The sequence below is a fragment of the Nylanderia fulva genome, unplaced genomic scaffold (genome assembly GCF_048542155.1).
Source record: "Nylanderia fulva isolate GAGA-0341 unplaced genomic scaffold, ASM4854215v1 Scaffold34, whole genome shotgun sequence".
Lineage (NCBI taxonomy): Eukaryota > Metazoa > Arthropoda > Insecta > Hymenoptera > Formicidae > Nylanderia > Nylanderia fulva.
In genome coordinates, this window is record NW_028190411.1 from 1,757,650 (window position 1) to 1,780,636 (window position 22,987).

General features: G+C 31.8%; 3 protein-coding genes across 4 annotated transcripts in view; 1 reads left to right on the forward strand and 2 right to left on the reverse strand.

Moving 5' to 3' along the window:
• The window catches only part of Eip74EF (Ecdysone-induced protein E74), a 240,643-nt gene extending 233,604 nt beyond the window's left edge, over positions 1–7,039 (reverse strand). The window contains exons 1-3 of the mRNA XM_029311035.2: positions 6,008–7,039; positions 4,197–5,292; positions 952–1,838 (exon numbers count right to left, since the gene is read on the reverse strand). The gene's annotated coding sequence lies outside the window, so the exon portion shown is untranslated. The remainder of the gene's footprint in view (positions 1–951; positions 1,839–4,196; positions 5,293–6,007) is intronic.
• Positions 7,040–10,854: 3,815 nt separating this feature from the next.
• LOC114937465 (uncharacterized) lies at positions 10,855–12,969 on the reverse strand. The gene is made up of 3 exons (XM_029310912.2): positions 12,725–12,969; positions 12,597–12,656; positions 10,855–11,313 (listed from the first exon to the last, which is right to left on the reverse strand). The coding sequence occupies exons 1-3, from the start codon at positions 12,848–12,850 to the stop codon at positions 11,089–11,091; spliced, it is 411 nt and encodes a 136-aa protein (XP_029166745.1). The 5' UTR covers positions 12,851–12,969; the 3' UTR covers positions 10,855–11,088.
• A 715-nt stretch (positions 12,970–13,684) lies between these two features.
• Ctr1A (Copper transporter 1A) lies at positions 13,685–22,977 on the forward strand. 2 transcript variants are annotated; one of them, XM_029310980.2, is made up of 5 exons: positions 13,685–13,921; positions 20,565–20,810; positions 20,879–21,111; positions 21,354–21,383; positions 21,980–22,977. In XM_029310980.2, the coding sequence occupies exons 2-5, from the start codon at positions 20,565–20,567 to the stop codon at positions 22,179–22,181; spliced, it is 711 nt and encodes a 236-aa protein (XP_029166813.2). In that variant the 5' UTR covers positions 13,685–13,921; the 3' UTR covers positions 22,182–22,977. The 2 variants fall into 2 exon arrangements, with proteins under 2 accessions (XP_029166813.2, XP_029166814.2); XM_029310981.2 differs by lacking the exon at positions 21,354–21,383.
• Positions 22,978–22,987: the final 10 nt, after the last annotated feature.

A 22,987-nucleotide genomic window follows, 5' to 3' on the forward strand; every position in this document is an offset into this window, starting at 1 on the left:
ACTGAAAAAAAATTTGTTAACTTGACTGAACCTTTCAATTAAATATTATTTTATTAATTGACACATATAGAAATATTTAAATTAAGTATATGTAATAAATTTAACAAAACGTATATTTAAATACTATAATATATATTTAATTAACGAAATAATAATTTAGTCGAAAGGCTTAATTAAGTTAACAAATTTGTTTTCAATATAGTAACTAATTTTTTTCCGTGCAGCCTTAAAAAAAGGATGTATATGTTTCCAGTTGTTTAGAGTCGTTTGTTTTTTCAATCTCATATTGGCTTATCGATTAAATATATGTCCGGTTGATAGAATCTCTCCATATAGAGAATCCTGTATAATTACGTCAGATAATTGAAATGTACGAGAGAAGAGTTTCGAATAATCGGTTTGCCGGCACGCGAGCAAAATCCGGAGAGATAATAAATACATCTCGCGAAGATCGAAAATTTATCGTAGCGCAAAAGAGAACGACTGGAACGAAAAATCGGGTCGGCGGCGCTTGCTCTTTTTTTCCCGCGACTTTCGGCCAAAAAACTTTCGACGTCTTACGTCGATCCGGATTCGCGCGAGAAGGGTCAACGATCTCCTCTGTCCGCCTCGATTTCACCGGTTTCGCCAAAAAGCACGACGACAATCGCCTCGCGGCTTTTCAGCTTGTCTTCGCTCACGATTTTTTTTTTTTCAGTTAAAACCACGAAAAAACCCATAAGTAAGAGGCGAGAAACCTAATACCGTCTTCCTCCTTCCTCCCAACCTGCGCGAGCCAGCTCTCCCGCGGTAACACTATCCACTATTCTCGTCGCACGCGAGAAAAAGTAAAAAAAAAAAAAAAAAACAGAGAGAGAGATTACGCCAAGAAATGGCGTGCAATTCGTCCAGTACATCTCGCCTATTTATATACATACATGTAATATTAAGAAAACCTGAGTTTCGACTCACCGTCGACGACACGTCCGTGACATCCGAATCCGTTGCTCCGGGAAAACGATGATGAAGATAACGCGGGATGGATCCAAGCGACGTGAAGCTGCCTCTCCTTTCGCCACTCACTTCAAGTCACCACCTGACAAACGCGCACCCACACCCACACTTCCTTATTTCCTCGCGCGGGAGGGAAAAACGACCGGGAGGAGACGCTTCATCGGGGACCGAAGTCGAGGAAGGTGAAGGGCCGCGCGCGACACTCGCGTGGGTTCGCGATCGCGGAAGGTGAAGGAAGCGGCCCCGCGAAATCGGCGCACTTCACGCCGTTCTTCAAGCGTTCTTCTTTTTTCTGCCGTCGACGTCGCTGTTTTCACCGGCACGTGGCTACGAAAGTCGTCGATCACTCCCTCGAAGTTCCCGGTTCGTCCCAACGGAAGAGCGAATGAGAGAATGAGAGAGAGAGGAGTCCGTCCGTACGCAGCGTCTCGCGTGACTGTAATCGCGCGTCCGACTGAACGAACGGTCGGAGCACTCCCCGAAGTGCGCCTAACTTCTCGCTCCTCTTCCTGCTCGCGCCGTCCTTGTCGCGCGCACGCCAGCCAATCGGCGCTCTCCGTCGCCGGCCCGCTCTCGTTTCTCGTCGCGGCGGCCCGCGTCAGTCGTCGTCGCACCGTCAGGATGCAAGTGTTTGTCTCCTCTCTTTTTTCTTTTTTTTTTTATTTCTCTCGCACTTGCTGTTTTCAGGTTCATGCACACAATAAATGCCGGCGCGAGCGGTTCGAAAATATTTTGATTTAAGAGTATTTCGAATGCCGCCCCGGACTCCTTCCAGCTTCCAGACTCTTCCAGTAATTTGATCTCGCTGTACGTCGATGTCCCGAGGAGATGATGGAGAAAATATCCTGCGACAGAAAATTGGGTTGTGTTATTGATGGAGAACTTTGATCCAATTTTACCAAAACTTTGCAATTAATATTGTGTATTTTTGGCATTAAACATGAGTCTGTAAATTGTCGCTTTCAAGAATAAAAATAATAATTACAATGGGTTCTACCCTCCCTATCACTGTAGGAGGCCTAAATTTTAATATTGTGTAAATTAATATAGTTTATTTTTAAATATATTTTTATACACAATATTAAAATTGTATATTATTAATTTTTTTAAGGCTTAATTATTCTCTCGGCGCAGGAAGATTGGTTTCCTACTTTTCTATTTTATTTTATTAATTTCATTATTTATTCATTATTTATTAAAGCGATGAAAAATATATTGACCGGATATCATAATCAAGTTAAATTCAATATAGCACTTTTATAATATTTTGTATTTTTATACACAATATTAAATATATTTCTTTATTTATATATTTTTATTTTTAAATATATTTTTATAATTTGAATATAAATAATGAAATAAAATAGGGGAAACCAATCTTTCTACGTCGAGAAAATATATAATTAAGCCTTTAAAAAATACAAAATAAATAATATATAATAAAATAAATAATTGTAATACTAAAATTCATTATTTATTAAAGCAATGAAAAATATATTGACCGGATATCATAATCAAGTTAAATTCAATATAGCACTTTTACAATATTTTGTATTTTTATACACAATATTAAATATATTTCTTTATTTATATATTTTTATTTTTAAATATATTTTTATAATTTGAATATAAATAAATAATGAAATAAAATAAACCAATTTTTCTACGTCGAGAAAATATATATAATTAAGCCTTTAAAAAATACAAAATAAATAATATATAATAAAATAAATAATTGTAATACTAAAATTCATTATTTATTAAAGCGATGAAAAATATATTGACCGGATATCATAATCAAGTTAAATTCAATATAGCACTTTTACAATATTTTGTATTTTTATACACAATATTAAATATATTTCTTTATTTATATATTTTTATTTTTAAATATATTTTTATAATTTGAATATAAATAAATAATGAAATAAAATAGGGGAAACCAATCTTTCTACGTCGAGAAAATATATATAATTAAGCCTTTAAAAAATACAAAATAAATAATATATAATAAAATAAATAATTGTAATACTAAAATTCATTATTTATTAAAGCAATGAAAAATATATTGACCGGATATCATAATCAAGTTAAATTCAATATAGCACTTTTACAATATTTTGTATTTTTATACACAATATTAAATATATTTCTTTATTTATATATTTTTATTTTTAAATATATTTTTATAATTTGAATATAAATAAATAATGAAATAAAATAGGGGAAACCAATCTTTCTACGTCGAGAAAATATATATAATTAAGCCTTTAAAAAATACAAGATAAATAATATATAATAAAATAAATAATTGTAATACTAAAATTCATTATTTATTAAAGCGATGAAAAATATATTGACCGGATATCATAATCAAGTTAAATTCAATATAGCACTTTTACAATATTTTGTATTTTTATACACAATATTAAATATATTTCTTTATTTATATATTTTTATTTTTAAATATATTTTTATAATTTGAATATAAATAATGAAATAAAATAGGGGAAACCAATCTTTCTACGTCGAGAAAATATATATAATTAAGCCTTTAAAAAATACAAGATAAATAATATATAATAAAATAAATAATTGTAATACTAAAATTCATTATTTATTAAAGCGATGAAAAATATATTGACCGGATATCATAATCAAGTTAAATTCAATATAGCACTTTTACAATATTTTGTATTTTTATACACAATATTAAATATATTTCTTTATTTATATATTTTTATTTTTAAATATATTTTTATAATTTGAATATAAATAAATAATGAAATAAAATAGGGGAAACCAATCTTTCTACGTCGAGAAAATATATATAATTAAGCCTTTAAAAAATACAAAATAAATAATATATAATAAAATAAATAATTGTAATACTAAAATTCATTATTTATTAAAGCAATGAAAAATATATTGACCGGATATCATAATCAAGTTAAATTCAATATAGCACTTTTACAATATTTTGTATTTTTATACACAATATTAAATATATTTCTTTATTTATATATTTTTATTTTTAAATATATTTTTATAATTTGAATATAAATAATGAAATAAAATAGGGGAAACCAATCTTTCTACGTCGAGAAAATATATATAATTAAGCCTTTAAAAAATACAAAATAAATAATATATAATAAAATAAATAATTGTAATACTAAAATAAATAATAAAAAATGATTTACCATATCGTTGCTCCGCCATTGCCCGATGCCACCCCGGGCCTCCTCCTCGTAGAAGCACTCGCGCGCGTACTTTTTTTCGGTCGCGCCGAGCGGCGACGCCGGGTTTTAATTAAATCATATTTCCGACGCGTTTCGGTAAAACGCGAAAATCGCGAGAGCTTATTCGCGCGCGAAACCGACGCTCCATTTTCACGTCGCCGCTTTTTCTCGAGGCTGCTCCTCGAAGAGCCTCGACGAACGACGAGGGCGACTTCTTTGCGACGCACTTTGAAGTCGCCGACATTCCCCAAATTATGATCACTGCACGCTTCACTATACACTTTTATATATTTCTCACCGAATATTTTTTTCACTCTATTTATTTCACTGAATATTCGACGAAGCGCACTCGCGATCCTCCCGATTCCCGAACTGTCTCCAATCGAAATACTCGGGTAGATAAAATCTAGATTCCGAAAATCAGCTTTCGTCGAGCGAATTCCGAGTTTCCGAGAATTTGACATGTCGCGAAAAACGGGGCACTTTTTTCCGAGCGCGAAATGATCTGTCAAATTTCGACTAATGAATGTATCTCTCGCTCTTCTCCGGTCATTTCCGACTCGAACGACCGGCGAGAAAATGTTTGAAAGAGCCAACGTCCGACATTACAGTAGACCGACTCCGAAGACAAGATGGCGACGCGACCGGCTTCGTTGTCGATGAGAGATTTTCGCGAGAATTATGGGTCTCGTTCGTCGCGGAGCGAAGCTTCGATACGACGAGGCGGAAGTACAACCGGAAACGCGTAATCGGCCGTGTAGCACGCGACCGGCAACGCCGAAAATTCCGAGAAATTTTCGCGCCAAAAAGCAGCGGACTCCTCCCGATCCAACTCGGTGAACTCGCGAACGCGAACTTCGTCAACTTCAGGCGGCTTCACACAACTGTTGACCGCGAACGATGAAAGTACGTAGAGGGCAGCAGCGTTCTAAGCTTCGTAATGCGTGCTTACGTAGGCTGAAGCGGTCGGCCAATCAGGACGAAGGGATCCTCGGCCAACCATTGGTCGGCGAGTTCTGCACTCGAATCGGTCGAAAGTGCACCAGGGAGCAGCACTCTAGATTGTGGTTGCAATTATATATTTGTTTAGGGTGAAACGCTCGATCAATCAGAGCGACGTGATGCGATATATAATTAAGGCGCGTTTTTTTACTCATCGATTGATCGATCGATGACTAAAAATTCGCCCTTAATTAAATGAAAGACACGAGAAATGAAAATATTGTCTGGAAGATAATGCGAGGTTATATCGCGCCTCGAAATACTGACAAGTGTAATTGTCATATCGATTATTTATCAAATAAATTATTTTTGAAAACTATTTTCAGTTTCTTTATCACTGACATGTAAGAATATTAATTAATTTGAATATTTAAAACTTGGATAGTTTTCAGAGCAAATTAATTACAATAATATATAAAAACAAAATAAGTAATAAATTAAATAAATAATGAGTTAATTTGAATATTTAGAACTTGGATAGTTTTCAGAGCAAATTAATTACAATAATTAATTAATTTCATGAATTAATTTTAATTACAATAATATATAAAAACAAAATAAGTAATAAATTAAATAAATAATGAGTTAATTTGAATATTTAGAACTTGGATAGTTTTCAGAGCAAATTAATTACAATAATATATAAAAACAAAATAAGTAATAAATTAAATAAATAATGAGTAACAAAATAATCGAAATGCATATGAAATCATGATGCAAAATAAAGAAAATAATGAAGAAAAGCAATAAGATCTCCGATAGCCTCTCACCTGAATTCATTATTGAACGCTGCTCCGATCTCTTCCTCTCTATTAATGACTCCATCTCTTTCCCACTGCATCTCCTCTCTTTCACGCTACCGGTTTGCGTTTTTTTTTCCTTTTCACTCGCGCTGGCTCGTCTACTTTTTCCTACTTTCTTCAGCTCAGGACTTACGTAACCAACCACCGGCTGTCTCATCGAAATCAGCAACATTGTTACAAGCCGGAGGCGCAACTATATAGTTCCTCATCCTTAGATCCTCTCTCGGTTATCCAATTTGCTTTACGCACTTTCCGATCATCTCGCACGACCTCTCCATCTTTCCCTCTCTCTCTTATTACGATGCAGAATCGATTCTCTCCCATATGCTATTTTTCTCTTTTGCTTCTCCGAGGCGCAGCATCCTCCTTCGCCTTTTCGTTCCCTTCCTCTTCTCAATAACTTTCCTTCTCTCGCTCTTTCCGCAACCTTCGTCCGTCCTTCTCTCTTCCATCTCCATAGCAATCGCCTACCTTGTTATCCATTTTAATTCCCGTATTATTAATTTGCCGTGGAAATTCTCCCTTTTTTTTTTCAATCAGCCGTAATCAGAGGGAATCGTTCATTCTATTGCGGAAGAATCATTTTCAATTCCCGGGGAACATTCGCCAAATATACCCGCAGTTAGCAAACTGACGTCATGCGAAACGTCAAAATGACGTCACGATGTCAAAATGACGTTATTTTGACGTCAAAATGAAGCGTCTATCTATGTTTCTTATGAGATATCAGAGTCGGAGCTCTTAATAAACGCAATTTATTATTCCCGCAGTTTCTTGGAGTTTCCTCTTGTCCCTTCGTTTTGTCGCCAGAGTTAACCAGAATTTATTATCTCATCTACGTCGCGCAGCGTCTTTTGAGGCAGGTTAGGGCGCTTAACTCAGCATTAGCGACCGAGAGAGTTCTGGCGTAATCTTCGTTCTGCGGGAGAAAGAAAGAGAAAGAGAAAATCAATCCATGCCGTAAATCAGCATCATCGAAAAAGAATGATCCCGCTGTGCAAACGAGGTTATTTTCCTCTTACATCGCGAGATCAAAATAAAAACAAATCAATTTTATAAATTATATTATAAATTATAAATACCTATAGATTATATTATTTTATTATTTATATATATATATATATATAATATAAATATGTAACAGTCTGATTTCTATAAACTATAAACATATATATAACAAAATGCACCTCCGCGAGACGGTCGAATCGATATATCGAATCGGTCGACTAGACGTCGAATCGATATCTCGCTGGAATGTTTGAAAATTTTAATATTGTAATAGATATATTTGCAAGTTAAATTTTCAATATAGCACTTTTACAATATTTTGTATTCTTATACACAATATTAAATATATTTCTTTATTTATATATTTTTATTTTTAAATCTATTTTTATACAGAATTTTAATATAAATAATGAAATTAATAAAATAAAATAGTAGTAAAAGTATGAATTGAATATATAATTAAGGCAGCGTTAATCTGAACAATTTCGAATAGCTTGATAATATATACTTAATGACGCTTGAGACCTTGAATAAAAATTTAGATCAAAATCTGTATGTAGGTCAAGTTAATATTAGCGCGAATGTAACTCACGCGTAGCAATCGTCGAAATTCTCTCTTCTCCTTTTTGTGAATAATGAGATTAAACCAACAAAATTTTCGATCAGATATATCTCGCTCGTAGGCGAGAGAATCAATCAACTTCGGATAGTAAACAAACACTGGAACCGTTTAGATTAGTGCCTCATATATTTATTATTGTTGACTGTTATTAGATCAGTACCTATAGAACCATTTCTAAATGACCATTGATTATTATCATTTTAGACGATTTTCATATTAATAAATATATATACATAGATATTTCATATATCAAAATTTTTTAATTTCCCGTATATGAAAATTACGAGAAGAGTGATACAAGAAAAGGAAAAAAATTTATTCAAAATGGATAAAGTGAACATATCTATTTTTGTCCTAACGACAAGATTTATAGATCTGATATGACTGGTATCAATTCGCAAATCTAGACGGTATTATAATCCGCACCAAACTTGTGATTCATAAATCTCAGAATTTATGCGCGTATTCTGAATGCCAAATGAAAGCGTGTTTATACTTTGTGCATATATATAATTATGTTTGTTATACATATGTCTTTGAAAAGTGTTATATCACTTGGAACAAATTGCAGAATATTTTAATCCCTGTATTATTAAAACAGATTCACGGTTCTCTATCTTTTCGAATATAAATTTCATTTGTGACAGATAAAGATATTTGATTAAATAAAAGCTACACATCCATATTTCTTTTTGATTCTACTAAACGCAATTAGAATAGAATTTTATCATTTAAATTCTTAAACTATGAATGATGGAATAAATTAAAAGCAATATTAAATATTTATTAAGTTATTTAACAATGCTTAAACGCATAAGAGAGGTACACACTTTTTGTCTTTTTACAATTAAAAAATGTAAAAATAATTTCGAAATGGTTACATATAAAATATATATATATATATATAAAATCTAGATACTATATTCAAATAAAGTATTATACACTATACTGTTTCGTATACGTAATTATAAATACAACATTTGATTTTCAACATTTATATATAAATGTACTTGTAACTTTTTTACATGTAAATTCAAAATTAATTGTTTAAAATAAAACAAAAAGTCTGTCATCTATTTTTCCTGATTCATGAAACTATTTCAATAATATCATTAATAAAAATCTAAAAAATGTTCAAATAAATCCAAATTTTCATTTTCCAACTCTTATCGTAAATCATGGATATTATATATTTTCTTAAAATTATTAAAAATCGATATCGTATCGCAACGAAAGAACAATTTTGATTGACATAAACAAAGTACGATATTCTCGTGCGTAATTGGAAAATGTCTTCACGATTTATATCATCGCTTTTAACTCTGAACGAAATCTACGATTGTGTAAAAAAAAGGATAGTATGTAAATCCTTAAAAAGTACATTCAAATCGAATCTAAAATCGATATACAAAATCATTAATTAAAATTTTAAATATTTAACATAAGAAACGATTCCTATAAAATAAAAACTGACTTAAGAATATTTATAATAATGCGCAATAATATAACGTATGCCCGTGCGAAATATTTTACATTCATTCGATTAATGCTTCAGTTGTTCGCAAGTACAAATAAAATAAAATTGAAAAATAAGTTTACATTTCATTCGCTGTGTTTCGAAGAGCGCAGATTTTCCACGATGACCTGAGAGACAATGCGAGCGTAAAGATGCGATAATAAACAAACTGTGCAGAGCAATCAAATTTGATTGCGCATATATAGGATTCATATCATAGCGCGATATGCGATCATGTTGAATTATTTGAATTACCGGCGCGAGACTTTATCGCACGTTGGCACGAGTACGCCGAATACAGGTAGATCGATATCGCTATAGTACTTCTCTCTCAATAATTTAATATGCGAACGTGTATATGACGCACGCATGATCGATAGGTCGTGGATCCGCGCGAACGCGAAATTCTTATTGCGAGCGAGCAATTTTCGCATTTTTTCTCGTCTTGCGAGAGTCCGCGGTGACGATCTCCGTTTAACGGGGAGGAGAAGGACGTTGTTGCTAGTGGAGAAGGAGGTGGCGATGGTGGTGGAGGAGGAGGCACACGGGTTCGCTTTTGCCTGAGCGTACCCGTTCGTTCACCCTAGCGGGGGCACCAACCTGGCTTTACTTCAGTTACACGCCAGGAGAGCTGGCGCGTTGTGTATACGTATATATCGCACGTACATATATATATATGTATATAAAAATGCATATATATATATATTACATTTTTTTACACAAAAATTTACACACATATATATGTACGTAAAACTATATAATAATAACGTATGTACAAGATGTCCAGAAAGGTTCGACACTTAAAAGTATCGCAGAGCAAAAAATGACGAAAAGATAAGCAATCAAAAGACTCATCAATCGCGTATATTCGAAACAGTCCATCTGCGAGAATCGCACGAATAATTGTATCTCTAATTTTAGCGAAATGCGCGAGCGGTTGATATAAAGTTACCACATTCGATCGTTTAACAGTAAATTATAATTAGGTATGCTTTAAACCTTTGTAATAAAAAAAAAAAAAAACAATTACTATTCGGATTGTAAAAGCTATCACGTTGCCTTAAGTGCGTATTTCTGGACACCTTGTATAAAGGTATATAATACATTCTCGCGTGTACTTACACCTAGTATAGGTGGGTACACGGGGAGCGTACCGAGAGTGTCCCGGTCGAGCACGACGCGGTTCCACAGCTCTTCGCCAGAAAGAGAAGAGAGAGAAAAAGAGAGAGCGAACGAGGCGACTTTGCCGGCCCGTTCCAAAGAAGGAGAAAGAGAGGGAAAGATAGAACCGCGATGGAAAAGGAAAAGGACGGGCGCTTTTGTTCGACCGCTCCGGACGAAGTCGCGAGTCGCTCCTCTCCTCTCGAGAGAGGCTCTCGACGTATACAAGGAATGAAGACATTACTGTCCGCGCTAATACTTCGTCGACCGTTTCCTGGGCCTGGACGCCTCGAAGAGATGCCCCCGGACGTCTACCGCCGAACGTTGAATTCGCTGGTCGTACAATTTCCAACGTCACGATGGAATTTGCACCACTTAGAACCGACGTCGGCTTATAGCAGTCGCACGTCAGGTTCTTGACCTAAACCTAAGCGCGAGCGAGAGTTTCGATTTCGGAATGTTGAATACGTTTGTCGAACGAATCGAAGAAAGAATAAAGAAAGAGAGTAAAAAGGAAAGAACGCTACGCTTTTATTCATGCTATCGATCGGCATGACTCTAATATGACTCTAATAAATAATTTACTATAGAATTATAAGACGAAAATCGCATACGACGATTACGTCGCTATACAGCTATACGCATAATTACGCACGATTCAATATAGATGATTAAGTAATTAATCAATGTACATTTGACACTGATCAATGTACAGTTGGCAATCAATGTACAGTTGAATTATTAGGAATAACGAGTCAAGTTCGATGCGTTGACCATCCTTATGGATACCGGAGCGGTCACAGTATCTGTTGGGCTGGACCTTTGCGGATGATGAGAATAACTGACTTCCATGTCAATCTCGTCGAGCTCCTCCTCTTCTTCCTCGTGGGTGTCCGACTCGTCTTCCTCTTCACCCTCACCTTCCTCCTCCTCCTCTTCTTCCTCCTCCCCCTCCGATCCTCTGAACTACATTTTTCATTCGTGCGAGAAAGTAAGTATATTAATATTATGCATTCTGCATCATCGATACATTTCAGTTCCGGTTTACGTGCTTTCCAGGTCGAACGCATCGATTGTATAAATATTCGTATATCATTAGAACTATAGAAACTATAGAACTTAGAATTATGCTCGACAATTTGATATCTCTGTAAAATATTTGATGCGCATATAAAAGATTGAAAAATAAATAACAAGTTTTGTGAAATATATTTTAAAATGCAATGTTAAATTTGTTTATCCAACAAGATCATGATGCATCCGACCTGCAAATGTTTGAAGCATAATTGATAAGGCATTAAAGACGCAGTGAATTTTTACAACTTCGTTATAATGCTACGCAATCCAAATATTTCTAATTATTACAATTGAAAATTGGTAATATACAACATCTCAATATCGACTATAGTATAAAGTTTCTACTGATGGTAAAGAATATAAGCTATCATAGCAACCACAGGTTAAACTCACCTGATGGCGCAATTTATCAGGATACGATGGCTAACATTTAATTATATGCAATTCTTCTGTTTCTTCTTTAATAAAAAAATCTATCACTATATATTTGAATAATTTCTTTAAATATATATATATTTTCTTTGCTAGTTTATTAAAAATTTCATGTCCAAAGGAGATTTATTTATAGAATTATATAATTATTATAATTTATAGAATTACAGATTTGTTTAACTCTAAAAAAACTTTTTTTTAAACCTATATATGAACTGTCTTTAATATGGGATAATCTGTGAGATCTTGATTGTTATTTGTAAATATAAGATTCAGGAAACAATAGAAGAACTGATTCTTGTGCTTCTATCGATGTATATATATTTATATTATATGGTACTCATACGGCACTAGTTTATTTACTAAATATATAATATCCTTACAGATGTTCACATAAAAAAAAACAAAAAATAAACATTAGCGAAAACTTAACAGCATTCTTGCGCTATAATGTATATTAATTTATCTTTCCTCTATTTATTAGTTCCTTTAAATTTTAAAAATTACATGAAACAATATTATATAAATAATTTAACTCAAATTCAATGATCAAAACACAAACTACTGAAACAAACTGCACAAACTATGTTAAAAACGAGAACCAAATACGTTTATAAAAATAGGCGATTAAATTAACGTAGATTCTCGATGAGCGTAAAGCAAAACAGTTGCAAAAATAATACAAAATAAATAAAAGAAACCGTGACACTTAGGTTAGAATAGATTCTAGCTCAACTTACATCGCTCACAGTCTTCCCGATCGGGATGTGCTCGTAACCCTGCACCCGGACGTGATCTCTCTGGAAGAGGCGAGGAAACGATGTACGAACGGCAATATTGTTTACTTCTGTTAATCGCGCACACTTACCCAGGCCTGGTGCTCCGCTTCGAGAGCGGCTACTTCGGTCTCGTCGTCGCACGGCCGATCGGCGTTGAACCACAGAGGATCGGTCGCTCGCGGCCGCAAATCGGGCCAAAGCGGTCTGATCGACATCGCGACAGCGTCGAGAAAATTATGCGAGAAAGAATCCGCCCGCGAAGGTCGTCGTTGCCGCCTCGGCTCCTCGCTCTTCCACACGTGTGACGTATGACGTAGCGACCTGAGGTGCGCCGTAAACAAGACGGACGCGCATGCGCGCGAATGCGCGCGCATCTACTCGCCGTCAATTATTTTTGTAATTTTCGCTTGCAAAATAAACCTTGTTAAAATAAAAAAAAAATTAATTAAATAAATAAATTGATTAATAAATTAAACCTTGTTTTTTTTTTATTTAATTTCAAAGTTTGATGTCGGTATAGGAAATAATAATTTAATAAAATATTTTTCGTTTTATGTTTCATTATTTTCAATCTAAATAAATCCCGAAAAATACACGTGTTTTCTGCTATAGTTAAAAATATAAATAATTAATAATAGATAGCAGAGAATACATTGTGATTCAAAATTTATATCTTTCTAATTTACTTTATATGGATTAAAATTTAAGTCTAATATTTCTTTCAAATATATTAGCGTCACTATTAATTTGATCAATTGAATATTACATTTTAAAATTAATTTCTAAACGATACAGTAATAAATATGGATATATTTTTCTATTTACTGATTATAATAAGCAAAAACAGAGCACGAGCGATTATCTTCTTTCTCAGAAATTTTTTACACACAAAAATGAACAAATGTACCAGAAAAATTGGAGGTGGGGGCGTCATACCTTTAGGGATTTTTATTCCGCTCGCGGACGTCACCTGTCACTTGTCACATGTCACGTGGTACGTTCGCGAATACGCGATTGCGGCGGACTCTCTAGGTTCGACGCATAGTTTATGGCGCAGCTGCGCGATGACAGACCGCGCATGGGTAGGCATCCGTCACTTGTGAAAGTCGCGCACAGTTTATTAACGGATTCGTGAGAGGTTGCTTAAGAGCAGCGCAGCAACGTTTCGAAGACGGCAAGGAAAGGAGAGAATAGAAGAGGAAGTCGAGTGTGCGAAAAAAACTGCCTCATTTTATCATCATTGCTTGACCTGGCTTCGACCTTCGGCGTGACATAACCTTGCTGAGGTAAGCGATCCTTTGATAATTTTCGGGAACTCCTCTGTCGAGCGAATCCTTTCGCTCTCTGTCCCTGTCTTATATTCTTACGCTAATTTTTGTGCATTTCGTTTTATCGAGATAATTAATTTCTCCGCTGATTAATTACAGAAGGAAAGCGTTCTTATCTTTTCTAAAGTTTTTTGTTCGTTTTTAACGAAAATTTATATTCCTTTTCCTCTAATGTGATTGCAATCGCAAAGATAAAATGGCTTCTAAATCCTGGAAACATGTGACAAATCCGGTCAGGTAGACCCTGAAGAAATGCTAATATTTTCTATCTATGACGCAAAATTCCTTTATCTTTTAATTCATGATCTCGAAGGATGCTCTCCGTATCAAGATGGACCATCTACGACTTGTCTAGAATGAAAGGATTGTCACGACTTTTTTATCGAGCTCTTTTTCTATCTACAGCAATTAGACAGAGACGTGATTTAGAAAGGAACGGGAAGTGCGATGTTGTTTAATGTCACAGATCGTGAAGCAAGTTTTCTCATCATAAATTGTTGCATTTTTTACGCGTTGTTTCATGACGTAACATATGTTACAGATTTTGATCGAAGATACCTTCAATTATGAAAAAACGAATTTTTGCTCCAGTTTTTTCCTCATATTTTGCCTAAATTACGTCAAGAGAAGGAAAGAGAGAGAACAGAGATCTTCACTTTCGCGATGTGAAAGTTGATATTTATTATCACACGCGCGTGTGTTTGCTTATTCACGTTCACAGATAAATAAATCGCTCGAAGCGAAATATTTACGCTTTTTTAGCCACGTCCCCTGGTCGGACGCGCTAATTCCGATCGTGATTTGTCGTCATTGATTTAATTGAAACCAATATCGCTAACCCTCGGTCGAGAATTTGCATCATCGATAGCGATAAAAATTGCGCGAGGATACGAGAGAGATTTAAGCGAAAAATGTTAATAATTACGTTAAAGTCGAGTAAAATCTGTTTTACATGTTTGCTTCTTTTACAATTTTTAAAATTAAATTTCTAAGTAGTCGAGATTTTGAAAAAAAAAATTTGTTAACTTGAGTAAACCTTTCAACTACTACTTCAATGACTAATTTGTTAATTGAATATATATTAATATTTAAGTTAAATATACGTTTTGTTATATTTAATATGTTGTAGTTAACATTTAAATATTTTTATATGTTCAATTGACAAAATAATATTTAACTGAAAGGTTTAGTCAAGTTAACACATTTTTTTCAGTGTAGTTTCGATTTTATAAAGGATCGTAAATCTGTGTATTATCTTAAAAATAAAATTGCACAGAATGATAAACTCTTGGAATTGTATGCATCAAAGAGAAATTAACCGGACCATAAAAATACGCTCGGCAAAGTTACAAAATCACTATTTGAGAATGAATCAACAATAAGTAGGACGTGCTCTGTGAAAGGTACGAAAGAACTAAGAGCTACGATGAAACTTGATATATATAACTTTAGGTGCATGTCAGCACGATGTCATTAGCGAACTCGAACTCGTAATGGAACTTTTTAGCCACCGCTTATATATGGAAATATCTCGGATTATTCGCATTTCCTTTCACCTACTATTAGAACGATGATTTGAATTTGATATGAATTGTCTTGTAAAATATTCTAGATTAATAATTTTCGAATTGCAAACGAGTTTCAAAATATTTTTTACAAATAAATGTTTAGAAGCGTAAATTAAAACTATTCGTTTATTTAATTTTTTTATTGAGTTTTATTTTTACACTGAAAAACATTTATTGAATTCGAATAAATATTTATTTCAATACTGCAAATCAATCATTTATTTGAAACTAATAATATCATTTTGATGTGAAAAATATTTATTTGATATAAGAGAATTCTTTTGAAAACAGATAAATATTTATGTTTCAAATAATTGATTTATTAGGCAGTATTGGAAATAAATATTTATTAATTTAATAATTTTTTCAGTATACGGAATTTTAATTTTAGATTTTATTTATAAAAATGTTAGATGTTGAATATTTCAGAAAAATGTAAAAAAAATCTTATATTATTATTAAAATATTTTTTCTAAAGAGAAAATCAAATTTGACAATTAAATTGATCGAGAAAAATCGTAAATGGACGGGAATCGATTTTAAGAGATTCGTAATAACTTGAGATTCGTAATAACTTGAGATTCTGTTACACGTGACACACATTGACAGGACAACAATGAGTTCGTGTACTTTTATATTTGCGGTTGAATTTCTCGCGAGAATTTATTCGAACGTTCTAATTTAGTCCACACGAATAACTGCATTAGTTAATCGATAAAATTGAGATTATTTTACTGCCAGTTATGCGCTTTTACCTTCGGTATGTCTGGTATTTTGATATTAAAGATTCTTGCAACGGCAGAATTGACGACTAATATTGGTGTCAGAATGCATCTTTTATCGAAATATGGAATATTCTTATATAGAATCTTCATCTCGACCGATGCATTAATTTTTTTCCACATTAGATAGTGCAAAGCAGTTTTTTAGGATAGTTTTAGTCAAAAATCGAGAGTTTAATTAATTTATAAATTTTGCTATATTTTTTACATTTAATACAATCGATAATACAAAGCATTCTATCTTTCACGTCTGCCTTCAATCAATTTATTTTTATCGATTTGACGAAATCATCGAATGAGGGCATCACTTACTCTCTGCCTCTCTGATAAAAACTTCCAATTTGTAATATTAAATATTCTTGCTCTAAAATAACTCAAATTACAAAACCATTAAAGTATACTTTAAATTAAACTAAAATGAGATTTTATCATTTGTTTTTATCTCGAAGCTAAATTATCAGAAAACCTCATTATTTCTATTACCTATTATTTATAACTTGAAAACTATTTTTCGATGCTTTTATTAAGAATATTTAATGTTATGAAATTGATTCGAAAAATTGCTTACTATCGGTTTAAATAATTCCATCGTGATTTAAATTTATAACTTGATTCGTAATATATTTATTTCTGTCTCTATTTCCCGGATATTTTGTCTTTGCTATTTTTTCCTTGCTATTTCTTTATCGACATTTCCTGGTTTTTTATTTTTTTAAAGATAATTCTCTCTATCGTAGATTTTAATCACATATGTGGTTTTTGCGGTTAAACCGTGCTGGATAATGATGAATTATTTTCATCAACCGGAATATCTCGATCCGCAACAGTAATTTTATTTTTTTTTTTATTCAAACCTAAGATTTTATTACGAAATATTTAAGATATCTCGTAAAAGTGAACGATATTATTGTGTGTGGATGTTGGACGATTATTGATACTTGTGTGATGGATATTTCCTGGATATTTCCTTAATGTTACGTAATTTTGAGATAGCTGATGAGATAGCTGCCAATAAAAATGAATGATATGTGATGCTTGTAACGATAGCGATTACACCTTTCGTCGATGTGTTTTATTTCATTGAAAGATTGGAACAATGGCGTTTGTTTGAATCGAATAATATGCATTAATAGCCTTACGTGCACTCGAAGCACGCATTCAAACGCATTCTTCAGCGTGTCTTTATCTGTTGCTTACAAATTTTCTCAGAATTTGCGATATACGAATCGGGAAAATACGAAAGAAATGTCATTTGACTAATATCAATCTTTATAGGAAATTTGTCAAATAAAAATTTTAAGCTGATTAAAAAATAATATAATTAAAAAGTTATGAGCGCGCGAGAGAAAGAATAATTTCATTCCCTTCTTGTGCATTAAAATCATCTTTCAATGCATTTTATTCGATTATTACTTATTTTTAGTTCTTTATCGTTGTTTCGAGCTCAGTTACTGATTTGTTTGTAAATACACGGTGATAATTCTTTTAAATGATCATATATATTGTGCAATATTTAATCGATCGATAAAGTATGAAGATATTTTATGTTCATTTCTTATCGATGTCATATATGTAATACAGATGTAATTTCAGAACGACTTCATCGATATGTGTGTACATCTTGATTAATCTATCGTCATGTTTTGTCACATCGATTTTCTTCATACAACTCTTTATTATTAATTTTTTTTCATAATTCAAAATTTTTATAGATTAGAATATCCTGAAATTGTTTTACGAACTTAATATTAATGACAATTTTTGATGAGATTATAATTAAGATTATATCATATAAAAATGTTTGCAACTAATTGTAAGTTTTGAATTAAAACTTCAGTTAAAATCCATTCAACATTAACCTGAGGAATATGATCTTATCTATATTTATTGAAGCTTATCTTATATTTATTGAAGCTTAATTCACACAAGAAATACTTCATTTTGAATCGCTTTTAATTCGTCAACATTCGTACTTCGATCTTTTTACTAAGATAAGAAAATTAATGTCAGGTTTGTTTGTCTAAGAATTTGTCATTAGAAGGTTGTAAATGATTAAGCACTATATATGTATCTTTTATTGCATAAATTCTGCATGTGTTTGTAAATTGTGTGGTCGACAATTGCGAAGTTGTGTCTTATCTGTTTCAACGATACAAGACACACATTACTTAATTATATAAATATGATAAAAATATTTTTACCAAATGTAGTCGCAAATAAGCAATCAAATTATTGTCGAAGGTAAAATTGTGCATTATCTCTGCAATCCTTGTTATTTCTGGAATTGATTTTTTTAGTACACGTAACATTGTGCAAATTTAATCATCCTTTGACGAAGACAATCAAAATATATTTTTTTTAAAGAGAGAAAATATTTTGATTCTCTTGTGTAATAATAACTATACATTTTTTAAGAAGATAAATAATAAAAATTTAATTTGTAAAAATATTGGATTTTGAAACGCTAAAAGAAAGTATTATTTTTCATCAAAAAATAATTAAAATAAAATGGTTTTTCGCGAAACAGTTTTAAAATATTTTTCTATTTTGTTTTTTCCCTAACTTTTTCTTCGTTTTCTGGGCTTTTTTCATGTAAAAGAATCTTATCGTAAATCCTTAATGAGATGATAATGTTACCTTGAAATGTGTAATTTGAAGTAGCCATTCAACCGATATATGTATTTTCGAGAATTATATGTATTTTCGACTTATTACTTCGCGAGATATCGTTGATAAGAATATTTATATATAATGTTACCAAAATGCGATATAATGTTTTAAAAAAATAATAATTTCAAAGGAGCTTTGCTGAATCAAATTTAATGAGAATCCGCAAAATATGAGTTGTTTATTAATATTTAGTTTTTTTTGAGATTGTCATAAACTTGTAATTTGCTGATTAATAATTCTTATTTACTCAATAATTTCATCGATATTGCTGCAATTTGCCAAAATAATGCATTGTCAAAATCTTTATTTATTTATTCAATATTGAGCTGACTTCTTTTAAAAATTTGAACAAACAAATGTTGAAATTGATAAAATTAAATTTATATTTAATTTTTTCCTTGAATTTTTACAAAAAATTTAAATCTCTTTATTTGTCTTAATCTGCAGATTTATATCAGTTATTTCACTTCAAAGATATTAATCTCTCGAAACTTTGAAGCCACAATTTTTTTATTTTAAATTAACTTCAGCTTTTTTCCGGAATATTACTTTAACATACATTTAAATTCTGTATTAAAAACTGAAAAAATGGTTAAAAAATATTTAAATTATTTCTAAAGATTAAAATGCAGTTCAAGAAGTGTCGGTTCTCAGATGATTAATAGAATGGAATGATATCTATACTCTCTACTTAAGAAATCTACTTTAGAAAGTACAGTGTGATTCACATGATTTTTTTATATCTCATCTTGGCAAGTTTAACTTTATATGTACCTAGCATTACTTACATATATCATTATATTAAATTGATATCATTCAATCAAGCAGTCAAGAGAATCATATGTAATTAGTTATATTATAAAATTATAATATATAATTATAAGATTATTAAATTAAAAATAATTATCGTTAATATATAGAATTATGTATAAAACTACAGAAACGAATTTTCTATGTCTATACTTGATATATTTCAATAATAAAATAACGCATAGTCACATCCTTAAACTGGATTTATATTCCGTCGTTACATCACAATTTTTCAAATCTTGCATATTGATGTTAACGTAGATTCAGCGCAATCCAGGAAAAGAGTTGCTTGTTCCGATTAGAGATTATGAAAATAATAAATTCTTGTACACGATACATCTTTTAACATGCACGTGTAACAACAAGTGTCAATCTCGATAAATTTTTCAATATTGCAATCATTCTTTCCGGGTTAAAAAAATTATTTGATCTCATATTTTGATCTAATCTTGAAATCTGATAAAGCTTTCCATCTTCAATCCTTCATATAATTTTGGAATAAAATTGAAAGACGAACGCATGCATATTATATTTAATTGTACATTACTTAGTTTATTTAATTTATAAATTATAAATTATTTAATATATTTAATATATATTTATTATATACATATTTTATTATATATTTTATTATATATTTTATTATATATTTTATTATATATTTTATTATATATTTTATTATAAATTTTATTAGATATAAATTAAATTATTTAATATAAATTTATTTAATGAACGCATATATCAAGAATTTAATTTCTATTTTCCTCGCAGATGTCTCATGATCACGCGGGTCACATGATGAATGGATCAACAGATCACTCGTCCCACGGTGCACATATGGCTCATATGGATCATGGGAGCATGAATCATGGAGATATGGACCATGGAGGTATGAAACATGAAAGCATGGACCACGGAAGCATGGGTCATGGGAGCATGAGCCATGGAAGCATGAACCACGACGTCGGTGCCTCGACGAGCGACGCGTGCAGCAACATGGGCATGCACGGTATGTCGGTAGGTATGAATCGATTTGTGTCAGCCACTTGTCCAAGTGCTTCTGATGACACCGTTTGCTTTCCCAGATGACGTTTCACACCGGCTACTGCGAGTCGGTGCTCTTCGAGAACTGGAAGGTCACGTCGATCGGTAGCCTGGTCGGCTCGATGATCGGCATCATCATCATGGCTGCGCTGTACGAGGGCTTAAAGTACTATCGAGAGTATTTGTTCTGGAAAACGTACAACGCCTTGCAATACAGGAGCGTCACGGTGCCCAGTGAGAAGAATGTGGTAGCCGAGGACAATCGAGTTGTTCAGTAAGCTCTCTCTTATTTACAGACGGGGTGATCCTGCAAAAAGCGTTGCTTCTCCCATCCTTGCTTGTGCAAGAATATTCATAATTTTATTGCGAGGAATTTGTGTATGTTTGTGATAAGAGTGTCAAATGAACTTGAGATATCCTTTCGTTTTTCCTAAAATGAAAGAGCAGTATTCTTTTGCAGGATCGCTGAAATGCATCAACGATAGATTAAATTGTAATTGTTGAATGATTTTTTAGTATGGTTGGCGAAGTAATCCACAAGCAACCGTAAGTAAATGATATCCTACGAGATTTATTCTATTGAGATCTTCTTTCTGAATTGCACAAAATTTGCATGTATATTTTTTAAATAGGAGATCTTCTGAGTGTAAAATACAAAACACTCCATCTATCAAATATTTTCAGCATGAAACTGTATCAACTCTACTCATCTCATGTGTGCCTTTATATTTCCAATTAGGTGTTTTCGAATTGATTTTCTCGTCAATTTAATTATTATCTGTATATTAAATTGAGTTATAAATAATTTTAATACAATATATATAGTTTTTCCAAAATAATTTAATTCTACTAATAATTCTATTATATCAACATCCTACATTATTAAAAATTTTATTAATGAGGTTGAATAATTTTATATATTATATTTAGTTGTAATTCGTGTTTCGGAAATTATTTATGACTCAATTCGTAAATACAATTATGAATAATCAGCATACAAATTTTCTTCACTTTATATTTTGCTTTTAATATTAATTTAATGACTTAAAATGGTAAACTATGCTTTTTTAAACTATAAATCATCCTTCGAATTGCATAATTTACATTGATTTAAACGTAATGAAACACATTAATCTGTGCAGGCCGACTATGCTGTCCTGGATGCATTTATTCCAAACATTTCTGCACATCGTGCAGATTGTCCTATCTTACTTCTTGATGCTAATCTTCATGACGTACAATGTCTGGTTGTGCTGCGCCGTAGTAATAGGTGCTGCTATCGGTTATTTCCTGTTTGGCTGGAAAAAGTCAGTGATCGTAGATGTTACGGAACATTGTCATTAACATTCAATAAGTTGCTCTAATCTATTAATCGAGTGCATTATATTTCGACGGAAATCCGTCTAAATGTAAAAGAAACATCAAAATTAAGAGCGCATTGTAGCGTTTTGCGTACCAAACAAGAATATAACAAGACAAATAATTTGTTCGACAAATAATTTGTTTGACAAATAATTTGTTGTTCCAAATTCACAAGCAATGAATAATTGCAAGTATAACAGAATGCAGGAAACAAATTATTTATTCTAGTTTCATAATTTAGCTTTTAATCTTTATATTTTTTGTCTTAAAAAAAACAATCTAAGTGTATCAATTAATTATTCAATTATTTTTTATTATCGAATATATTACATAATTAAAACATAAGATTTTTTCAACGCGTAAATAGAAGAGATTATAAAATGTTATTCACATGAAGTAACTTTATAAGGAACAACTGGGAGCTTGAATCTTAGATATATATATCTTATTGTTAGATATATATATAAGTGTGGCAAGTTGTAAATATTGTTAAGATATTCATATAAAAATATGTTATCAAATGCATATACTTTTTCCCAATTTTGTATTTTAATCCATTTTTATTGTGCTTTTATATAAGAATGCTAATATCTATAATTTTTTTAATATTTGGGGAAAAGGATGTGTATGCCACACTATCTTGAATCATTGTAAAAACTATTATAAAATACAACTGTTACAAGTTGATATGTAAATTGCATATTACATATAAAGATTACATTATAATTTCATGTAAAATATCTCGAAATGAAAAAAAAAGCAAAAGAATTTAAAGAAATTAGAAGAGT